The 21059-nt window shown below is 39.9% G+C and overlaps 1 protein-coding gene across 1 annotated transcript in view; it reads right to left on the bottom strand.

Annotated features, from left to right (window-relative positions):
• LOC139149884 (muscarinic acetylcholine receptor M1-like) overlaps window positions 1-19864 on the bottom strand; it is a 43886-nt gene extending 24022 nt beyond the window's left edge. The window contains 2 exon segments of the mRNA XM_070721895.1: window positions 1084-1200; window positions 19675-19864. Of these exon segments, the coding sequence (XP_070577996.1) occupies window positions 1084-1107 (24 nt within the window). The 5' untranslated portion in view covers window positions 1108-1200; window positions 19675-19864.
• Between the last annotated feature and the right edge of the window lie 1195 nt (window positions 19865-21059).

Genomic DNA, 21059 nt, shown 5'->3' with positions numbered 1-21059 from the left:
TACAGTAAACCGCTGTCAGAAAGTCGGAATCAACGTCTTGGTTCGCGAGACGATCGAAGGCTCCGTGCACTGTATACGTTGTTGCGGTATCATTATCCATGCAAGGCTCAATGCGAAAAAACAATTTCACTTATATCATATTCTGATCAGATTAAATTCCGAAAATTGAGGAACTTTGCGTGGTGCGCACGGGCGACTTCCGGTTTTGCTCCGGATGTCGCATACGAAATAGCTCTGATATGAATGGGACTGGGGAATGGAACGATCGACGACCCTACGCGCGAGAGCCGATCGAGTGGGCTTTGGCCTTCTGGCGTTTGGTTTCATCGGCCGTCGTCTGAAAAACAAGTACACGGTGATCAAAATTATACAGTCAGTGCCGCAATGCGAAGCGCGTGTAGTGACCTGAACACACGCCACAGAGTGCCCACGAAAGAGACTGTGTCACCGGTCGTTATAATCGCATGCGTACGGTAGCCGTAATTCTCCGGGTGCATTTTCGAAATCGGCATAAATGGACCGCATCCGGTGACAGCGAGCCAAAAATGCAATTCGTCATTTAATTGAAGGTCAGATATGCCGCGTCATTCCCGTGTATGCCGACAGTGATTTTGGGTATGAATATGGAGGTATGGCTTCCTCTTCGATATGAATAACGGCAAAATAATGACCCGTCACTGCGCTCATACAGTCCAATTTGAGAACGTGAAATACAAATGAGCAGATATTGCTCACCGCAAACACTTTTACTCAATCATCATACCCTAGTATCCATGGCAACGAAACAGTGTTCGCGGGTGTCGGATCATCCCTGACGTTGATTCCCCGCCTTTGCCATTCGCGAACATTGGCAAAATGTATCGTTTTCCATCGAAAACACCCTTTTAATAGATACGGTCACATTTAATGCCAGTGTTTCGGCGCGTATAGTGCGTATAATTCCACACAGTACTCGCTAGGTCGTGAATGTGGCATTACGTTTATATATTTCCTCTCATTATTTGTCGGATTTAAATTCTGGTGTTAAACGCCCAACAACCCAATTAAGCAGAATGCTTTGCCTTACGATTGACAACGGCTTACCTCCAAGCGGGCAGTGCCGCCCATTACATACAGGAAGACCGTATCCGAAAACGTCCAGCATACCGTTACACGGTTCCACACCAGCTTTCTCCCAGTTCGACGCGTGCGCGTTCAAGGCTGAAAAACATATACCCGTCGTCAAATTCCTCTTCACACGGCAATTTGAAAGCGAACGATAAAGTCATAGTGGAACACGAGAGTCAAAACTCGTCGTGAAAAAACCCGCCTACTATTACTTAAACTGTCGTATGTGATCACCTCTGCCGTACCGCATGACGAAGACAGACAACGTAGTGCCACGGGACAATATGACACCAGCTTTTGCTTTCCTTTCTAAAGATAATCTATCCCAAACAATATCCTATCGATATGCCGGGTTAATGCTACAGATGGTCGTTTACTTTTCGACACCAACATGAGCCTATTACGAACAAAACCTAGATACAATTAAGGTGATACCGTAGAGGGGAGCACACGTTATAATTCCAAATGAGCACTGTGTAGACTGGTAGAATGGTTCGTTAGGAGAGAGAGAGAGAGAGAGAGAGAGAGAGAGAGAGAGAGGAGAGAGAGAGAGAGAGAGAGAGAGAGAGAGAGAGAGAGAGAGAGAGAGAGAGAGAGAGAGAGAGAGACTTTTTAGGTAAGCAAATAATTTAGCGCTGTACCTTGATATGTATTTTCGGAGGTTTTTTGTCCAGTCCAGTATTGTCGCGGAAAAATTGGACTTTTTGGGACTAAATTTATATGCTAACAATAACATTGCATATTATTGTCACTAAATTTGAACTTTGAACTTTATCGAAAAACACACAACTTCCCTATGACGGAAGAAAGGTATTCTAAAACAAATCACATAAAAAACCTAATAGTTATGAAAATCATGCCAAAAAGGATAAAATAATTAATGTCATCGAAGAAAGAGAAAGGAATATAAAATGTTTTTCCTGATAGGCGTTGCTTTCTCCGTTATAATAAAGTCACGTATCAACAATAACACTGCGTATTGAAAAAAGTGCATCGTTTTGGCGTATGTCGACATACTTAATATGGAGGATATTAATAAAATGTAAAAAAACTCGATTTGCGAAATAAGAAAATGATGAAAATATATCAAAACTGACAGTACAGTCCCCGTAAATGATATTGAGCTGTAATTGCATCGCATAAGGGAAATGAAAAAAAAATCACAAATGCATCCGGAATGTTATTTGGAATTTTTCTTTGCTCACTGTAGTAAAGCCATGTGTGTGACGATGGCAGCGCGTGTACACACCCAGTATAATACGGTACTACCTCCCTCGTAAGAGATGTCCATTGGAGCATGTTTACGTGACTCTGAAAGGGGTCGATGAACTCGTAACCCAATCAGGCTTCACCACACTCGACGCTGAGGACGATGGCGATATTTCGTAACATGTGTTACTGATTTTGGCTTCTCAGCCATTTTCCTAATGTATATATATATCATTTTATTTGACACTGCGGTTCGGCAAATGCTGTTTGTCAAAAGAAATTCCTCCTGTGTCTAGAGCAACGGACAGAAGCTCGTTGACCTTGTCAGGTGAACTTTGGACTAATGCTACAAGAATTTTCCTCTTTACTAAATCATTGAAAGGTGAAATGATTAAAATATTATATCATAAATTCGCGATAACGATCAAACAGAGTGTAAACGCCGAGTTTCAGCGCTTTTTTACGATCATGCCTTTCCGCTTTTCCTGGTTTTCAACTCTCTGTTGTCGCTTTCTCTTTCTGTCTCGGAAAAAACATGAAATAATATTTACATTTGCGTAATATTCCCGTGGTGCGGCATATGTGAACACGGATTAGAATTACGAAGGCCGTGAGGGTGTTGCGGCTGCCGGTTCAAGCGTCCTTCAATGATATCTTCATCGCACATCTAAGTAAAGAGTGGTTTAATCTCGGAGCTTTTAAAACTTGCTCTTGAAGAAGGATGGGGAGATACACACTTGTGTATCCCTTTTATCTTTCTGTTGTGATTCAAGAGGAAAAAACCGCAGAAGCGATGTGCATTGTCCGCACATTGCGAACGGGGATGGGTAAGGGAAGAAGTATTTCAACTTGATACAACGTATACGACTATAGCCTATGCATGCCCACAGTCCGGTGCACATACGATACGTCGTTTCAGAAACAACTTTTCTACCCTCTTTCGTCGACTGGCGGAGATACCTTTCCTGATTATTGCGTTAGGTGGTGGCTGATATTTTCAGCAAGCAAAATAAAGCCAACTTAATATTTCAGTTTGTTGCTCGGTCTCAAGCTGTTACCAATGAAAGGGGTAACAGTTTAATGAAAACCAACTGCATAATTATAATCGTACATTTCATGAATCTAGTAGCCACGATGGCAATAAGACTTTGTTTCGCATGCACCTAGGTACCTCGTTAAGGAAGCAAACCCCTATTTCAACACGAACAAGACATGCGCACTGCGTCGACTAATTGACATGTTTCAAGCCAAGACTTGTAAATTCAGGAACGTTTATACGCGAGTGGTATTTTTATCTGTTTACTTAAAGCCCGGGAATCCCTGCCCTGGGTACACACAGAAGGTCAGACAAACCAAACATCTGATAAAGAGATATACTGGAAACAAAATGGTCACGATTTCCATTTTTGCCAGTGATTAAGTTTGTTTTCCAATTCACCCTTTTCCCATGCCCATTAAGCGTAACACCAGCGCATGTCAGGCATATGCAACCGACACCTAAAGTACAGAGATACCTCAACAGATAGTTAAATGCTTATTCACATCAACACCTCGTAATTTCAAAGTGATACTTGTCATTATGTCACTCAAGACAAATGTGTTTGTGATGCATTTGGAGTTTTCTCGACTTGGGTGACTTGTCATTCACACCGTGTAGCTGAGCAGTATCTAAGGGAGCGTTCACTTATTATGGCCGAGGGTGGGCCGGCAAATTCTTCCTGTGCATTAGTAAAAATAAGTGAACCCCACTACCCATTGCACTAAAAAATTGATGACCCCCTTTTAAGATGACAAAAATTTCATGACCCCCGCATTGCCTGAGTAAAGCTGCACACACAAACACCTCGGGGTGGGGGTAGAGGATAGAATCCCCCCAAAAAGATTCTCAGATATTTTCAAATGACCTGACCTTACAAACTCACAAAGTGCTAATGTTCAAATTTCCCCTTCTGACTTGCTATAATTTTGAAATTACTCCTCAAAGGGATTGGACAGAAATTACAGGTGGATGGCAATTTTTTTGCGGAAGCGTGTGTGTACAAAATTTTAATATTTTGATTCAATTGATAATCAGCTGTTGATAACGTTGATTCACTATACATGGTAGTGTATGAGAAAACTATGTAATACTTTTTCAATACAAAACTATATCTATGCATTTATAGATATTTGATAATTGACATAAATGTACTTAATTGGAATAGGGTTGTTACAACTGGTATGAGGACAAAAAATTTGACTTTAGAATTTCACCAAAAATGTTCATCCACTACACATGGGAGTCTATGATAAAATTGTGAATAATTTTGTTTCCAATGAAAAACTTGCTAAATAACTGAACGCTCCCTAAGTCGTAGAAATCGTAGTCTTCGGAATACCACCGATATCATTTTTCCATCTCAGCGGTCACAGAGTAAAGATGGTGTCTGGAGCAGGGAATTAAGCCGTCAAAAACTTTTCAACAACACCGCCTTGTAACAATTACCTATGGAGAACACAGCGACGTGACCTGTTAAGGAAACCGTGGTTTGTTAAACAACAAATTTACTCAAGGTCGCAACACTTGACGCTAATATTCTGTATTTCACCGACTGAGACACAGAGGAGGTCACCATGGACACTTCTCACACACGCGGTGGTCGTCCGCGTTCGTTTTCGCGCATCCTGTATGAGCTGGCCTGAGAGTACAAGCAAGCATAGCTTGCACGGCTTTTGTCTGCCAGAGAGGATAACAGTAGGCGTATATGGATCCAGTTAGGACCATCTTAAACAAAACTTTATTGGAGGAAGCCCTCTTTACCACAAATTTACTGACATCGCTCAGAGAAATAAATTTAATGTTTATCCGTTTACTGAAGAAAACATATATCCGTTCGAACGATTCCTTTCGTTTTATTTTGGCACATATATTGCGGTCCCGTGTAGCTTATAGTTACCATCAGGTGTACTTTTACACTTTGTTCGTTATCCTTAGCCTCTTTGCTGCGGCATGTATGTATGTATGTATGTATGTATGTATGTATGTATGTATGTATGTATGTATGTATGTATGTATGTATGTATGTATGTATGTATGTATGTATGTATGTATGTATGTATGTATGTATGTATGTATGTATGTATGTACGTACGTACGTACGTACGTACGTATGTATGTATGTATGTATGTATGTATGTATGTATGTATGTATGTATGTATGTATAAAGTACATATATGTATCTTTGTGTGTCTCTACATGTCGATGTAAAGTTAGCGAATGTTTTATTATTAATTATCCTCTATGAAGCTAGATGTAGCATTCGAGTTGTTGCATAATGATCAGGCCATATTTAAGAAAATGCGTATCAAGACTAACAAAGCTAACTGGGATATATATATTGATTATTCGGTTTCATTTTCTTGATCCATTCTTGCTGTTCATGTACATGTTATGTCAAACATTTGCTTCGTCACCCATGGACGTGACTGCATGGTGAGTTTCGGAGTGGCTAGTGACTATGTAATTCGTAGAATGACATTGGGGAAAGTGCGCTCGGTCAGAGCTTGATTTCTTCGCGTCATTACAAAACAAAATTCAAAATCCAACAAAGCCGTTCGGTAAATCGATACGGTTCCAACTGACAATTGAAGGTCTGACCTTTGATCCGGGCTTATTTATCGGACTTGAGTGGCTGCAGCGCGGCGCGAACCGCACGTCAGCCGGGGAGGGAAATTGGTTTATGACGACAATATTTTTGAAGAGTCGACACAAGTTGTGATAGTCCGTCAATCTACGAGATTTGTGGCACCTAACCCACCACAAATTGCAACAGAATTTTTTTCTTCAGAATGCATTTTAGTGAGGTACCCAGAACAACATATTAAAAGTTTACTCGAATCCACCTTGGGGAAATATGTCTAATTTGCATAAATCAAATATGGCTGCCAGCAATCCGACAAAATAGCATAATTGGCCATATATCACATATTAAACAAGCTATTTCAGTGATTTCAAAGTCTGACACTAGTTATTTGGCTCAGGGAATCATTTTGGAGGTCTTAAGTTTCATATAGGCACTTCATTAATTTGCATAATTCCAATATGGCGGCCAACATTCCTACAAAAAGACATTTTCGGTCATATACCACATATTAAACTAGCTCTTTCAGTAATTTTAAAGTTAAAAGTATATTTCTTAGGCATGGACAAACGTTTTTCGAGATGCAATGATTTGCATAGGCAATTTGTTAATTTGCATAAATCCAATATGGAGGCCCCATACCTACAAAAGACATTTTCTGTCATATACCACGTATTAACCCTTTGGGCGCCAAGGTCTAGTTTTGTCAACTTTATAAATAAACCACGGTCATTTTTTCTGCCTTTTGCCAAAATTTTGATAAAAAATGTAGCTGATGAAAAATTATATCCATTTGGTCAAAAATTATGAAAAAAACGTACAGAAAAGTTCGCAGAAATTGGTAAAATATTGTATAAAAATTTTTGCGTAAAAATTACAGCAGTCAAAGGGTTAAACAAGCCATTTCTGTGATTTCAAAGTTTACAGTATATTTCTTTGGCATGGACAAACAATTTTCGAGATGTAATGATTTGCATACTTAGGACATTGTTAATTTGCATAAATCCAATAGGGTTGCCAACATACATACAAAAGACATTTTCTGTCATATACCACGTATTAACCCTTTGGGCGCCAAAGTCTATTATTGTCAACTATATAAAATGTATCACAGTCAATTTTTCTGCTTTTTAAATTTTGATAAAAAACTGTAGCTGCTGGAAAATGATATCCATTTGGTCAAAAATTATGAAAAAACGTACAGAAAAATTCACAGAAATTGGTAAAATATTGCATTAAAATTTTTGTGTAAATAATTACAGCAGTCAAAGGGTTAAACAAGCTATTTCTGTGATTTCAAAGTTAAAAGTATATTTCCTTGGCATGGACAAATGATTTTTAAGGTGCAATGATTTGCCTTGGCACTTCGTTAATTTGCAAAATCCAATATGGCGGCCAATATACCTACAAAAGTCATTTTCTGTCATATATCATGTATTGAACAATCTATTTCAGACATTTTGAAGTTTAAATATATTTCGTGAGCATGAAGAAACACCTTTTGCGGTTCAATGTTTTTAAAAGACACTTTGATAAGTTTCAGAAATTAAATATGGCTGCCAAATTAATGACCAAATAGCTTCTTATATAAATAAGGTTTTGTAGAGATTTCAGCAACCGGAATATCAAGAAAAAACTGTTAAGAGGGCACTTCACCCAATGCAGCGTATTTTGCTCAAAATAATTTTTTTCCAAATATTCATCCAATTTGATTAATTTGTTAACCCAAGATTAAAAATTGGTTAGGCTCACCTTTTAGCTTGGCAAGCAGTCGTAAGTTGCATGATATAGAAGGGGTAATTTATGCAAATTTATGCAAACCACCCGATTTTCTGCTTCCATTTTATCCGAATTTCAAGATTTGCAAAGAATATAAATCTAGTCTGGCTAGGTCAAATTTTCTGAAATTTTCACATTGTGTTTTAAAGGTTATATAACAAAACAACTATTTTGTTTTGCAATAAAATTCTGATGCAAAAAATGTCAGACTCTTAAAACTTGATCAACAACATAAACTCACAAAAAATTGAAAATTGAAAATTAATTCAAACAGCTCATCAGCCCAACAGAATCCAACTGTTACACGATACAAGCATGTACATCTGGAAAATGACACTTGGAAAAATGACTCAAGATGTACTTGTTTGTATTGTGTAATAGTTGGATTCTGTTTTTGGATCAATTGTAAGCCTTTGCTAAAGCATGCAGTTTTCCGATTTTTTTGAGTCTGTGTGTCCATAAAGTTTTTATGAATCTGACATTGTTTGCAATAGTGCTAAGTTTCAATGTGTGTGTATTATGGCATTTTTATTTTGGTCATATCATTTTTTCTGTTTTTTTGCTTTGTTGTGTTTATTGTATTTTGGCTGTTATGTGTGATGACTTCTTGCCTGTCATCTAGGGGATCTTATAAGGATGCAACCATCCGTAAGAAGGGGGTTCAGTCTAAATTAAAAACTAAAGATTTTGAACACGTCTTTTTTTAACAGTATACATTACAGATTACATGTTTTGACACTGTACAGAGTTAAACACCCATACAAATTACGAAAATGCCGTACACAGATGAATCCAATGTTATATTCAGAAAGAGAATATATTATTCAGAAGACTAACAATCATTAACAGTCGTCATATATAGAAAAATTAAAATTTTAAAAATACCGCAATTATACAGTGTCGCTCAAATTTGATCAGAATTGGTACATACCAATGATCAACAATAAGTGTTGTTTCTATCTGTTCAGTGCAGGAAAATTCTACGTTGATGTTATGACAATGATTTCTGCACATCCAGAAAAACAACAAGAAATATTTAAACCAGAAAAACAAGAATGACAAAAGTAAATAACGTCTGAAACTTTAGGTACTGGAGGTCAACTTTAGCAACATGCATAGCAGAGAATGTTTCAACCATGGATGTACAAAAATAGACATCCATGGTTTGAGCAGGTCTGTTAATATGTCACAGTTCATAAACAATCACAGGAAATGAATAATAAGCTGTTTCAGTTACTGCCACCACTCCCGCACATAATAGGTACCCTGCATACAAATAGGTTAAAGGTCAAAAACCTCTTACTCAGATGTGTGCGCTGTTTCAGTTATTGCCACCACTCCTGCAAATTTGCAGGATTCCCCTTTTTCTTACCTCATTTGCATATTTTTGACAATGAAACAACGTCACATCTCAACCCCTGCAACTACCTGTACACCAAAATACTGAGATGGTAGCTTTGGCGGTATGGGAGCCTTTGCGTGTGACGGACATACATCCGCACATACATTCCTACATACATACATACATACATACATACATACATACATACATACATACATACATACATACATACAGACATACAGACATACAGACGCCATAGACTCACCATATAAGCTCTCTTTGGTATTTATATCAATACCAAATATGAGCTTAAAATGAATGTCGAAGGACTTAACAGTTTCTTCTTAATAGTTTCTTAGTGCTAAACACTATACCAAACCCTTATTTATATTAGAAGCTATTAAGCCATGGGGCATTAATATGGCAGCCATATTTAATTTATGCAAATTATCAAAGGTTCTTTGTAAAAATTGAATCACTAAAAGTGTTACTTCATACCCAAGAAATATAGTAAAAGTTTAAAATCACTGAAATAGCTTGTTTAATGCGTGGTATATGACCGACAATGTCCTTTGTAGGAATGTTGGCCACCATATTGGATTTATGCAAATTAACAAATTACCTATGCAAATAATTGCATCTCGAAAATCATTTGTCCATGCCTAAGAAATATACTCTTAACATAAAAATCACTGAAATAGCTTGTTTAATGCGTGGTATATGACCGACAATGTCTTTTGTAGGAATGTTGGCCGCCATATTGGAATTATGCAAATTAATGAAGTGCCTATATGAAACTTAAGACCTCCGAAATGATTCCCTGAGCCAAATAACTAGTGTCAGACTTTGAAATCACCGAAATAGCTTGTTTAATATGTGATATATGGCCAATTATGCTATTTTGTCGGATTGCTGGCAGCCATATTTGATTTATGCAAATTAGACATATTTCCCCAAGGTGGATTCGAGTAAACTTTTAATATGTTGTTCTGGGTACCTCACTAAAATGCATTCTGAAGAAAAAATTCTGTTGCAATTTGTGGTGGGTCCAACCCTATTTTGACTGGACTATGAAGAGCGCGCATTCCTTCCCTCAAGTATGTTCAATTACTGTCGTCTGCGCTAGAGTGGTCCGACTACAACGCAAAATATCATAATCAAAACAACAGTTGGCACCACGCTGCGTTCTTACAAATTGTTGATCAGAACCAATACCGGCGAAGAGACTGACAGATTGGTTTTCTATTTCCACGGAGCAGTTCCACTTAAACTGAAGGGGTTTACTCTATGCAATACCAGTCAGATCGACTTAAATACACATTATGAATTCACCCCGAGGCATGGTGAAGTGAACGGCAGGTTTGCCAGCTCTCGAAATAATAAACATGGTTTAGACATTCTGCGTCCTTTACCTTCAACAATATCATGAATTGGTCCTCGGGGCATACATTAAAACATATTTTGCGGACACATGCCACCTATTAAACGCCCCACTCTAGGCGTTGCAAGGAGATATTCAACGATAGGATGCATTAAAATTACGGCAGCAAACTTTTTTTAGAATTAGATAGACCACCATAGAGCCAGCGTTTAACATATCCGAATCTACTTGTGTGAAGTTGCACTGACGGTACTTAAAGTCCCCTAACTCTTAAACTCGAGACAGGGTTTGGTCAAATGACTAGAACCGGAAAAACATCGCTGGAAGGGATAGAGTGCTTTCCAGGCGGGGAGCGAGTGCATTGACTTCAACCCTCGGTGAAGGAACAACGTTTTTTTTTGGCGTGTTAGTTGCAGGCTGTGAGCAGCAATATTTCTGTTGGATACTGCAGTTGTATCGAATGTCAATATTGTAATGAACGGCCCACGCTGTGCGTCCTGCCCTGTCAAATTATCCGCTATTCAATAAACCGACAATCTTGCAGCGCCCAGTACATCGGAAATCTGTGTTCGACTTGCCATATTGACCCCTCGGGTGACCATACTGGTTCAATTAGCGCGCGCGCGTTTCAACTGGCAAATTCATGCGAGAGCACTGCAGAAGCAGACGATTCAAACGTACAGGAAAACAATCGTTCTCATGCATGCCCTGATGTGGAGGGAATGTGCGTGCACTTAGTACTAGCAGTTTTACATGTAAATGCCCCTTAATTATTTATTCAATCTTTGATTCAATCGTACTCCAGAATTCCCCTCATCGGGGTCCCGTTCTTCTGGCATATTCCGTGTAACCTTTGACTGGAAGGTCACGTCTGCAGTCGCTGGTGTGTGTGTTTTATATTTTGTTTTTGACATTTTGCTGACTCGTTCTTTACATCATTACGCTCCGAACTTCAATCCCGAAGGTACTTCCATACATTCTGGTCCTTAGTCTGTAGTACTTCTCTACCGCACCCAAGCGCAGTTCTTGACTAATACGACCCGCAGTTAATTTTAAAAATATTTTTTTGATATTTTATATTATTAGTTAGATATGAAAGGGCTGGGTTTCATAGTAAACTTGACAGAAAGATGGCAACCGAATTCACGCAGGGGCGTTAGATGCGAATGCTTTTGCGAGAAGGTTTGAAGGTTCTTTGGTACGGAATAATGATGGACAGAGGTTTACGTCTCAGCTTCTTTCAGAATTATTTTACTCTCTCTGATCTGCAAACACATCCAGTACAATCGTCTGTTCTGAACCCAAACCCATCGGCACCCTCGATATATATGCATTTACGGTAGTACAGCTTTGGTATGATTCCCTGTAGATTGCCGTACTCCTGGGCACAGTGTTCACAATATTACGGAGCCAGTTGTGCGATACACGTCGCGAGACATTTTACAGCCGATACAACATAGAAACAGACAAACACCCTAAAACAAGCATCTAAGCAACCAAACCAAAACAAACAAACAAACATACAAGAATGAATTAAGTTGAATAAAATACCCCCAAATTCAAGAGGGAGCAATGCTTTTGGAGAAGGAAAGTTTTTACCATGGTGACTATTTGACTCGCAGGAATGGACTGCTATGCTGAATATTAAAGTGACTGTAATTTTAAGAAAAGGGACCTTAATTGCGGGCTACACCAGGCCAACAAGACGGATCCGATGGCATGAGACTATAGATGGTGCAGTTGTTCGGTACGGCCTCGTGCGCTCCTGGAGATATGCCTACTTAGGTGAATTTATTGGCCAATCCAACAAAATGAATGGGTTCCAAGAGACTTTCGACGCTTTGCCCTTTTTTCCCCCGAAATATTACGGACTTCGCCGATCGTTAACTGTACTTTGTCGCACGTTTGACGAGAATTCGATGTTTCCACGGACATGGCGACTCCTCTCCGCTGTCGCCAACCGCCGCATTAGTTTTTTAATGGCCAATTTTCCAATATCTTTATCGTCTGACAATTTCGGGGATTACTGTCCCACTCCAAGTCCTCGCTGACGCTGAGTGGTAGCAGGGAATCCGTCTTCGAGTTAAACGTGATTGAGTGCCGCAGTAAACTTTGAAGAGCGGTTTAATAACATCGGTGTAGGAGCCACAGACGAAATTGTTTACATATTCGCTTCTTATTGCTCTCCAGTCGATGTTGTTATCGTCTGCAAAGTAGAGGGCATTCGAGGATAATACGGTAATTGGACACAGTATTTCGACGTAACGCAAGGACCTCACCGGAAGTGGACTGTTGTTGTAATCATTAAAAAGAAATAATTCTTCAGAATGTATAATCGTTCCAAGTGAAAAGTAACAACTGCAGCTACTGTGCAGCATGAGAGTAGATGAGATTTTAAAGAGAGAATGTGTTGCACGTTGCGTGTTTTAAACTCCACATTTTTTATCTTTGGACGAGGCTAGGTATCGTCAGTACATGCGCGGTGAAGGGAATCACGGTCAAGCGGGCCTCACTGCCATTTTTCTTCGATTGGGCAAAAAACCTACAGAGGGACTAACACAATTTCGCTTTCTCAAACTCATAAAAAATATTGCCGTTGAAAATTTCTGAGCGCTACAGTCCCCTGAAAAACATGTTTGGAAAGAGCAGAGGTCATTGCAAGTGTCGGGAAAACAAATTACTTTTACACAGCTACACACATGCAAATGTAATCCCGCCATTCGCCAAGCACATCACTATACTGAATGACCCTATCCACTCACAGTCATACATACTCAAATTGATGTTTGCTGACGAGCGCTTGTTGATAAGTTATGAAGAACGGTGCATTCAACTTTCAACTGAAGGCAATAATTCCCTCCGAGCCAGCCGATGACGTCATAACCAAAAGCGCCCTTCTCACCTTCCGTTCGACTCAGACGGTGAGAATCTCTACAGGCTGCGCAAATTGTCTACATAAGGACAGTTATAAAGACATTTTCAGGACCGGATACTTCATCAGTTTGTTAGATATTTTTGTGAAGTGAAAGTCATTACCGGTCTTGGGGGCGGTCAAATACCCAGGGACTTGTAATTGGCCCTCTGTTGGCCTTAGTGTACAATACACGGCGAGCAAGAAGTTCCGTGTCATCGCGTTCTCAAGGAGATACGACAATGATCAGACTATCATCGCTTTGCTGGACATATTTTTTTCGGATCACCTGTCGAGAAATTATTTACAGCATGGTAACGTGCTTGTTACTGTTAGTGTGCTGATCGTGGAAACGGGGGGGGGTGGGGTTATCTAGGCAACCGACGTCTATTGACACCGCGGTCCCCCCGATCCTTGCCAACATAGAGTGGTTCCTGTACTGCAATGCCCCTGACCACAATTTGCAATTCATCAACAGTTCCAGCAGTAACAAACTCAGAAGTAAACGGCGTGAGCAGACACAAATCTTCATCATCGATACGTCAGTGGACCAAAGTGCTTCAATTTGCATAGAGCTATGGTTTACAGTGACGCAGAATGTCAGGTTTTTTTGCCCGATGATATCTCTATATATAGTGAATGCCGAAGTATATGCAGTTCTACAGACCCTTAAACAACGTCGAATTGAAACTGGTTCAGTCAAACCATGCTCAAAGCGCTCGAAGTCAAGTACATTCAACCACAAAGAGGCATATATACCCAGTCTAGAATCGCTCCGAGGAGGGAATTGTCGCATGTGTTCCCCATGTCTAAATTGCTATTGTGATGACCCTGCGCTGAGCGGGTTTTCAAAGCGTTGCAGGGGGGCAATCAATCCAAACTATCGTTCAAATATCTCCGACGTCAAAATCGTTCAAAAGTAGCCGCCATGCATGGCTTGACTCTCTTAATCTCCGACCAAAACCACAAAGGATTCCATGAGGCATTATATAATCGCAAATACCCCCATTTTTAACCGAATCTGCCCACCTCTTGCAAGCTTCTACAGACCAATAGAAAGTGTATGCCACTCAATTGCCGCAGCAATTGACACCAACTTGCGAATCTCTGTCAGGTATAAGCTCTCCCACAGTTGTGATTCTGTTTGAATACAGACGTTTGTATGTCTTATTCAGTTTTTTGATTGCTTAATTACCTTTTGTTGGTTGGTAGTAAAGGCAAGGCTACAATGGTGGACAGGCGAAGGTGTTAATTGTCCCTTTCTTCTCAGCAATTAACCGTGTAGAATAGATATGTGGATTCGTGCGTAAGATAACCATAAAAAATCGTCACACCATGGATGTATCACGGGCCACGCACTTTCCCGCTCTCCTAGAGCTCACACTCCACCTTTTTCTCGCATACTCACGCTAGAAATACAATCTGCCGACAGGGTAAAGCCCTTCATCTTTTCGTGAGCTCCAAAAAGATTTCCATCATAAAACTACATTTATCGGTGTCAGTGCCTCGCAAACGACGCGCTTGTCTCTCGTTTAGCTCCATAGTATACCATACACGAAACAGAGTGAATGCTGCGACACGACGGCAGCTGCGGCTCAAATGAATCACTGTAATACTGCTCAACCCAACAGTACATGTATGCACACAACCAATGAGAGTAATCCAATCTGCTCGAGATCATTCCGGTCCGCTGGCCCGGGGTACAGAGAATTCTCTTACCTGTTGTTTGACAGCGACAACACGGGAGGACACCACGTGCTAATTCAGCCTGTCCTTCGCAGTATCCAATCTCTGAACGTTACAACTATTTTCGACTACTCCCTCCCTGGTGTTTTTTTTGTCAGATGCGAAGTTTTTTTCCCCCTCGAACGACAGGCGCCGTTACGTAGTACCCAACGACTGCATGGAGAATGGCATGGGATGTCGCATATCTGCGGGTTTTGATAGATGTGCGACAACTGGTCCCCAGAGGGTCTGCTTAAAGACCAAACGACTGCTGAAACAGTTCTCAAACTGTCCAGTCCATCCGTGTTCAGTTACCGGTTGCCACTGTTATGCCAAACCCGACAGAAGACATTTAACTCCGGCACGACTCATAATTCCAAGAGAGTTCGCATTTGTACATACAGACGGTCTCAGTGTTAAAACTCGAATAGCCGTTCGCAGATACGACAGCAAGCGACAGAAAAAGGTGAGCCTGTTGAGTGTTAGTCACCGCAGACAGACACAGTAACACAAATATACATCTTGTCCTCCCTTGAGAAAAAAGTTGGATGACTCGACAACATGTCACGCTTGTCTGATGTCCAAAAGTCGTGTCATTGGAGTTGTGCAAGCAGCGCTTCGTGTGCCTCGAAGAACAATTGCGCACCGGCCGCGCCCTCTTGTGGTCACGGGAACTGCCCGTCTTTTTCCAAACGATTTCACGAACAAATCAACCTATAGCTGACCGAGATTAGTTGTCTTTTTTCTACGCAAGGTCGCACATAGCGCTGACCGGATTGCTGACATAACGGCTCAAACAAAAATAGGAACCAACTGTATACGTGCTACGATGGTTAATATTTGATCTCGACAGATGAATTTAATATCGCCTACATCCATAGAGTGAGAGGCAATGGAGAACAAACATTGAATTGTGCTAGCTACACCACAAGTACTCCGATTGATGTAATTAGATAAGGGACCTCCACGAGAACACTTAATGCTAGAACGTTTTCAGTGAATTCCAGACAAAAAAAATTGTAACCCCACCTGTATAATCGATATTATATATACCCCTTGATAAGTCTAGACAAATCAATGCAACGAGATTGTGGTATGCGTGTATAGAATTGAAGCATGTTCATGTTAATTCGGAAACATGGAAACAAAAGTATGCAACGCCTCTTACGCAAAGGTAGCGTACATTTTCCCGGGAAAGAAAAGCTGGTCAATTAGGTTCCGTTCGGCGTCTAGACAGCTAGCTGTGACGTTGGCATGCAGACCTGAAAATTCTCCGCAAACTCGGTTATTGTTCAGCCTCAACTGCTGAATAATTGCATGCGCTACCTATTTATTTCAATGCTGACTTACATCCTAAATGCCTTCTTGAGATCCTTGTCATGATAATGAAACACGTGACAAAAGTGTTTGTACATAAATAGATTAAGTACAGTAAACCTGATTCATAATTTTGCCATCATTAAAAGAATATTATCATTTTCCAGTTACCAACCCGCAATGAATTGGTGCGCAGGCGTTTTGCGCATAGCCAGTCGAACGATCATCGTGGAGACGTCTAAAACCTTTTGCACAATCATCTGAAGTGTTTACAATTGGGGCATTGGAGACGACATCTTGAGACCAGATGCCCGCCTTTTAACATCTTACAATACTTCTCTGGTCTTCAGCTGGTGTGGACTTATTTGAAACCTGCAGAGAAAATTAACTTTCCACTGTCTGGTAGTTACGGAATTCCAAAATTAACTCTGTCCCCTATCTGCCTATGTAGAGTTCAAACAGAGAAAGGCGGCCATTTTGAATTTTAAATACATGTACTTTTAGTAATTTTCCTTCGCTTGTTCGACAAATTCACGCCATGGCCCTTGATTTAGACTGTGCACTGTGAAAGCATCGTAGAGCCAGAGCACGAATTTCCAAACTTTTATTTTCGGGGATAGCGTAACCTAAAGGATGACTTTTAACCAGAACTTAATTTCAACTTGCATCGGTGGATTGAACTTTCTTTCGTAGTCACTCAAGATCGAGTGTTTCCCTTTCAATTTACCATGCATTCCTTGTGACAAAGCAAAACAAAACAATACGGTGTTGGGAACAATATCGCGATAGTTATGTAATATTTATATTACCCCACAGGTATTCACTCGCCTTTAACCCCCATTGGGCTCTGGTAATTAAGAGTCAAATATCTGGAGGCGGTTGTACCTAAATAAACTTTCCTGTTATCATGCAGGTAATACAGAAGCGGGAATTAGCAGTGTCATTATATCCTGGGAGGTGTTGGTAAGAATGGCGCAAGAATTTATCGCGTTCCAACATTTGACAAACTTTCCTTAGTCAACAGGAGAATCCGTAATTTCCTCCGGGAATTCCACTCTTCAGTAGTCGTGTAAATATAACAAGCAAGACTGTAACTCCGAAAATATTGCTCCACGTTTTTCCCCCTTTTTACCACCCTCTTCCCTAGATAGATTCCTAATTACATGTTCGCTTCACTCTGTACATGTTTGAATCATCGCTTCAACTTGAACTAGCCGAGGATTGTGAGCGACAGGACAACACAATCAAACACGTATGATGCTTTACTCAGAAAAAGAAATCACGAATTTAAGTTCTAAGCAAAGACAACTCGCAGATGCTGTCCAAAATTCTTATACATACCCACCTACAGTACGTTTTGCAGTCGTAAGGCACTTTCTGAGTGGGTCCCAGGGCATTTCTACTTTTAGAGACAGCTTGTAATGACTACACGGAGGTAAAGGTCTCACGTTTTATTTTCCTTTTCATTTTTTTTTAGAATTTTTCATCCTTTGCTGCGTTTGCAACACCCACTCGTATTTTGTAAATGTACAATCAAGGCAGCTTTCCTAACCTCTTATGGAGCGCTATTAGGGCGAGACTGCCTTGCTCATTGGACTAAAATGCACTGTACTTGACAAGTAAATATCTTAATTATCTATTGTACATTGTTATAAGCTTTATGTTAGTCTGCAGATATGCTGGGCTTGTTTCTTCTAATGTCGCTCAGTCGTTGAACTTTTTAAGTTTTTAACGGGTACCTGTCACATTTTTTGACATTAGAATTCTGCTCACAGAAAGTGTCAAGGAAAAATATGGCTCTTAAATTTTCTTATGCCTCGGCAATATATTACTCTGAAATCATCACAAACGACAAAGCTGTACAGGATATCGTCTTCCCCAAAGCAGCTGCCCAACAAATCAACATCCAGCGCTTTCAGACAAATCCGGGACAAAGGAGCGTTTGATTCGTGTTCATCTCCGGGTTTAATTGTCAACTCCACATCGCATACCCTTTCGTGACATGCGCATCGCAACATGCATTCATAACAAATTATCGTGCTCTCAACAAGATGATCTTGGTCGACTCGAGTCGACATCAATTGAAACTGAAGACATGATCGCGGCATTAACAAGAAAGCAAATTTTCGCTTCACTCAACCCAACGTTAGAGTGCGTATTGTCGAGAAATATTAAATTGTTCAAATGCCCTGAGCTTTTATCCGTCGAAATCGATCACTGTTCCGCCATTGAATTGAAAGACGACAGGGCAACTATCAAGATCAGTATACAAAAGACGAAGCACACAGATGTGATCTTTTAAGCATATATAATATATATATATATATATATATATATATATATATATATATATATATATATATATTATATAATATATATAGATAGATAGATAAATAGATAGATAGATAGATAGATAGATAATAGATAGATAGATAGATAAATGGATGGATAGATAGATAGATAGATAGATAGATAAATAGATAGATAGATAGATAGATAGATAGATATTATACATACATATGTATGCATGGATGCATACATTTATGTATCTATGTATCAATGTATATGTATCTATGTATGTGCATGTATGTATCCGTGTATCTATGTATGTGTCTATATGTATATAAGCATGTGCGTATACTTATTATTTGACAGCTTCCACGCCCGATGTTACTGTACTCAGGACGGCTAGGGTCCTTCTCGTGCTTTTCGAGCAGGAACGCGTAAATATGTACGACTCTCCCGAGTGCTTTGTCAATATTTGACGCAAGCTGTGGCCTGTATTCAGCAACTCTGCGCGTGTTAAACTGCCGGTAAGTAACGCAACGCGTTTTGTTTTTGGAAAAAGCCTCTTTCACAATTCGACGACACATGGTTTGGATTGAAGAGGTTCTCTAAAAACATTCTCGGAGTGCACGAAGACTATTTGTGACCATTCAGTCGAACACAGGATGGGGCATGGGAGTCACTGTAATTCCTTTGAAGGTCTTATGGCAAAAAAAACCCCAGCGGGTAGCTGGTCGTTCTGCTATTTCCATTTAGAATTAAGGGAGTAAGCTTCGTATCTCATTCGAATCACTTGTGTCTGATACTCGTAAAAAGATGGGGACTAAAAGGGAAGTTCACCTTGACATCTCCCCATAGCTTATCATCAGCAAGGGGGGACCCGACCATAATTAGATGCCATGGGGGTTACACGCTCTCCCTAAATCGTGAAAGACAACCACGCATAATCACGGTCCGTGGCATAATGAACACACAGAAACACCACACGCAGCTTACCATTGAAAGTTTGGTCGAGCAAGGTCCAATATTGAGGGGCACCTGTTCAAAGGTAATTTTTTGTCCATGATGTAGGTTAAATGTCAAGAATGAACTCCTTTACACGGGAGCCGTTTTACAGGTTCGTCAAGACTATGCGACAGTGACTGTGACATAGCTGCCAATAAACTGGTCAACGAAGGTGTGGCAGCCAGAGTCGATCTTTCACGCATGCGTAATTGGTCAACAGTGTAGCAGCATAAAATGACCTACCCTTGGTTACGTCTTATTTACCAGCCGTCGCCTGGCCTACTTTCACCGGGGTGATAACACCAGAATGCTTTTGCTTTTCGCGAAAATTGAGTTATAAATGGTGACTCTCTCGACAATTGCACTGCGTCGTTGCATGTGCAAGTTTTAATGGCATTTGACCGACGGGCAAGTTGCAAGCCTGCATTAGCCGTATCTGTACAGAGTAAAATCCAGATTAATTCAAGAACGCTGCACTTGGCGAACAAGTGAAGCCTACGTCCTATAAAATGTGTGTTCGCGAGAACTTGTAGGCTATTACACTCCCTATGTCGGCTGTACATCATCACGTAGCGGGATTCTTCTGATATAAATGCTGTTTGCTACTTGTGCCAGGATGGTGCGTTGCCCGAGCTTTTTGGTTTCATTTTTATTGTTTTCTTATATGTAACGTCGACGTCGTAACAATTCATGGGAACGTAGCTAATTTGCATATTATGTGCTCTGAAAATGCATTCAAAGGATAAAAAGACAATACAGAATACACATAATATAAATTATATAACCTCCAATTAAAAAACCAACAAAAACAACAAAACGAACAGCAAGTATTGGTCTACCACAAAAGGCATCGGATTTGATTTACACTACAGGCTCCTGACCTCTTTTTTTTAATTAACAGACAGCTAATATTCCTTGTATTCCATGTCAACTTCATAGCCACGCATAAACGACACACAACAGAGTAACCTGAGCGAGAACGCTCCCCGAGCGAAGGATCATAAAGAAAAACAAAAGACTTTTCAAATATACCGATGACGTCACGGAGAGTAACGTCAATAAGACTCGTAATGAAATCAAGCCATAAATTCAACGATAGTAACAATTCCTTCTCTTGGCGACATCACCTCATTCATTTATCAAATAATACTGTAACTCTCGTAAAAAATGGACGATTATTGCTCTTTATATTGGCGCTCATCGAAGAGGCTCCAGCTGTAACCACTAATATGTCAAATATTTTGCCATCGACAACCACAGGTATACCAGCAACGATGTTATATATATATATATATATATATATATATATATATATATATATATATATATATATATATATATATATTACTTCATGTACAAAATAATAATATTTGTTA

The sequence above is a fragment of the Ptychodera flava genome, chromosome 14 (genome assembly GCF_041260155.1).
Source record: "Ptychodera flava strain L36383 chromosome 14, AS_Pfla_20210202, whole genome shotgun sequence".
Taxonomy (NCBI): domain Eukaryota; kingdom Metazoa; phylum Hemichordata; class Enteropneusta; family Ptychoderidae; genus Ptychodera; species Ptychodera flava.
The sequence above is the reverse complement of the archived record's forward strand: the minus strand, read 5'-3'. Positions and strand labels throughout refer to the sequence as shown.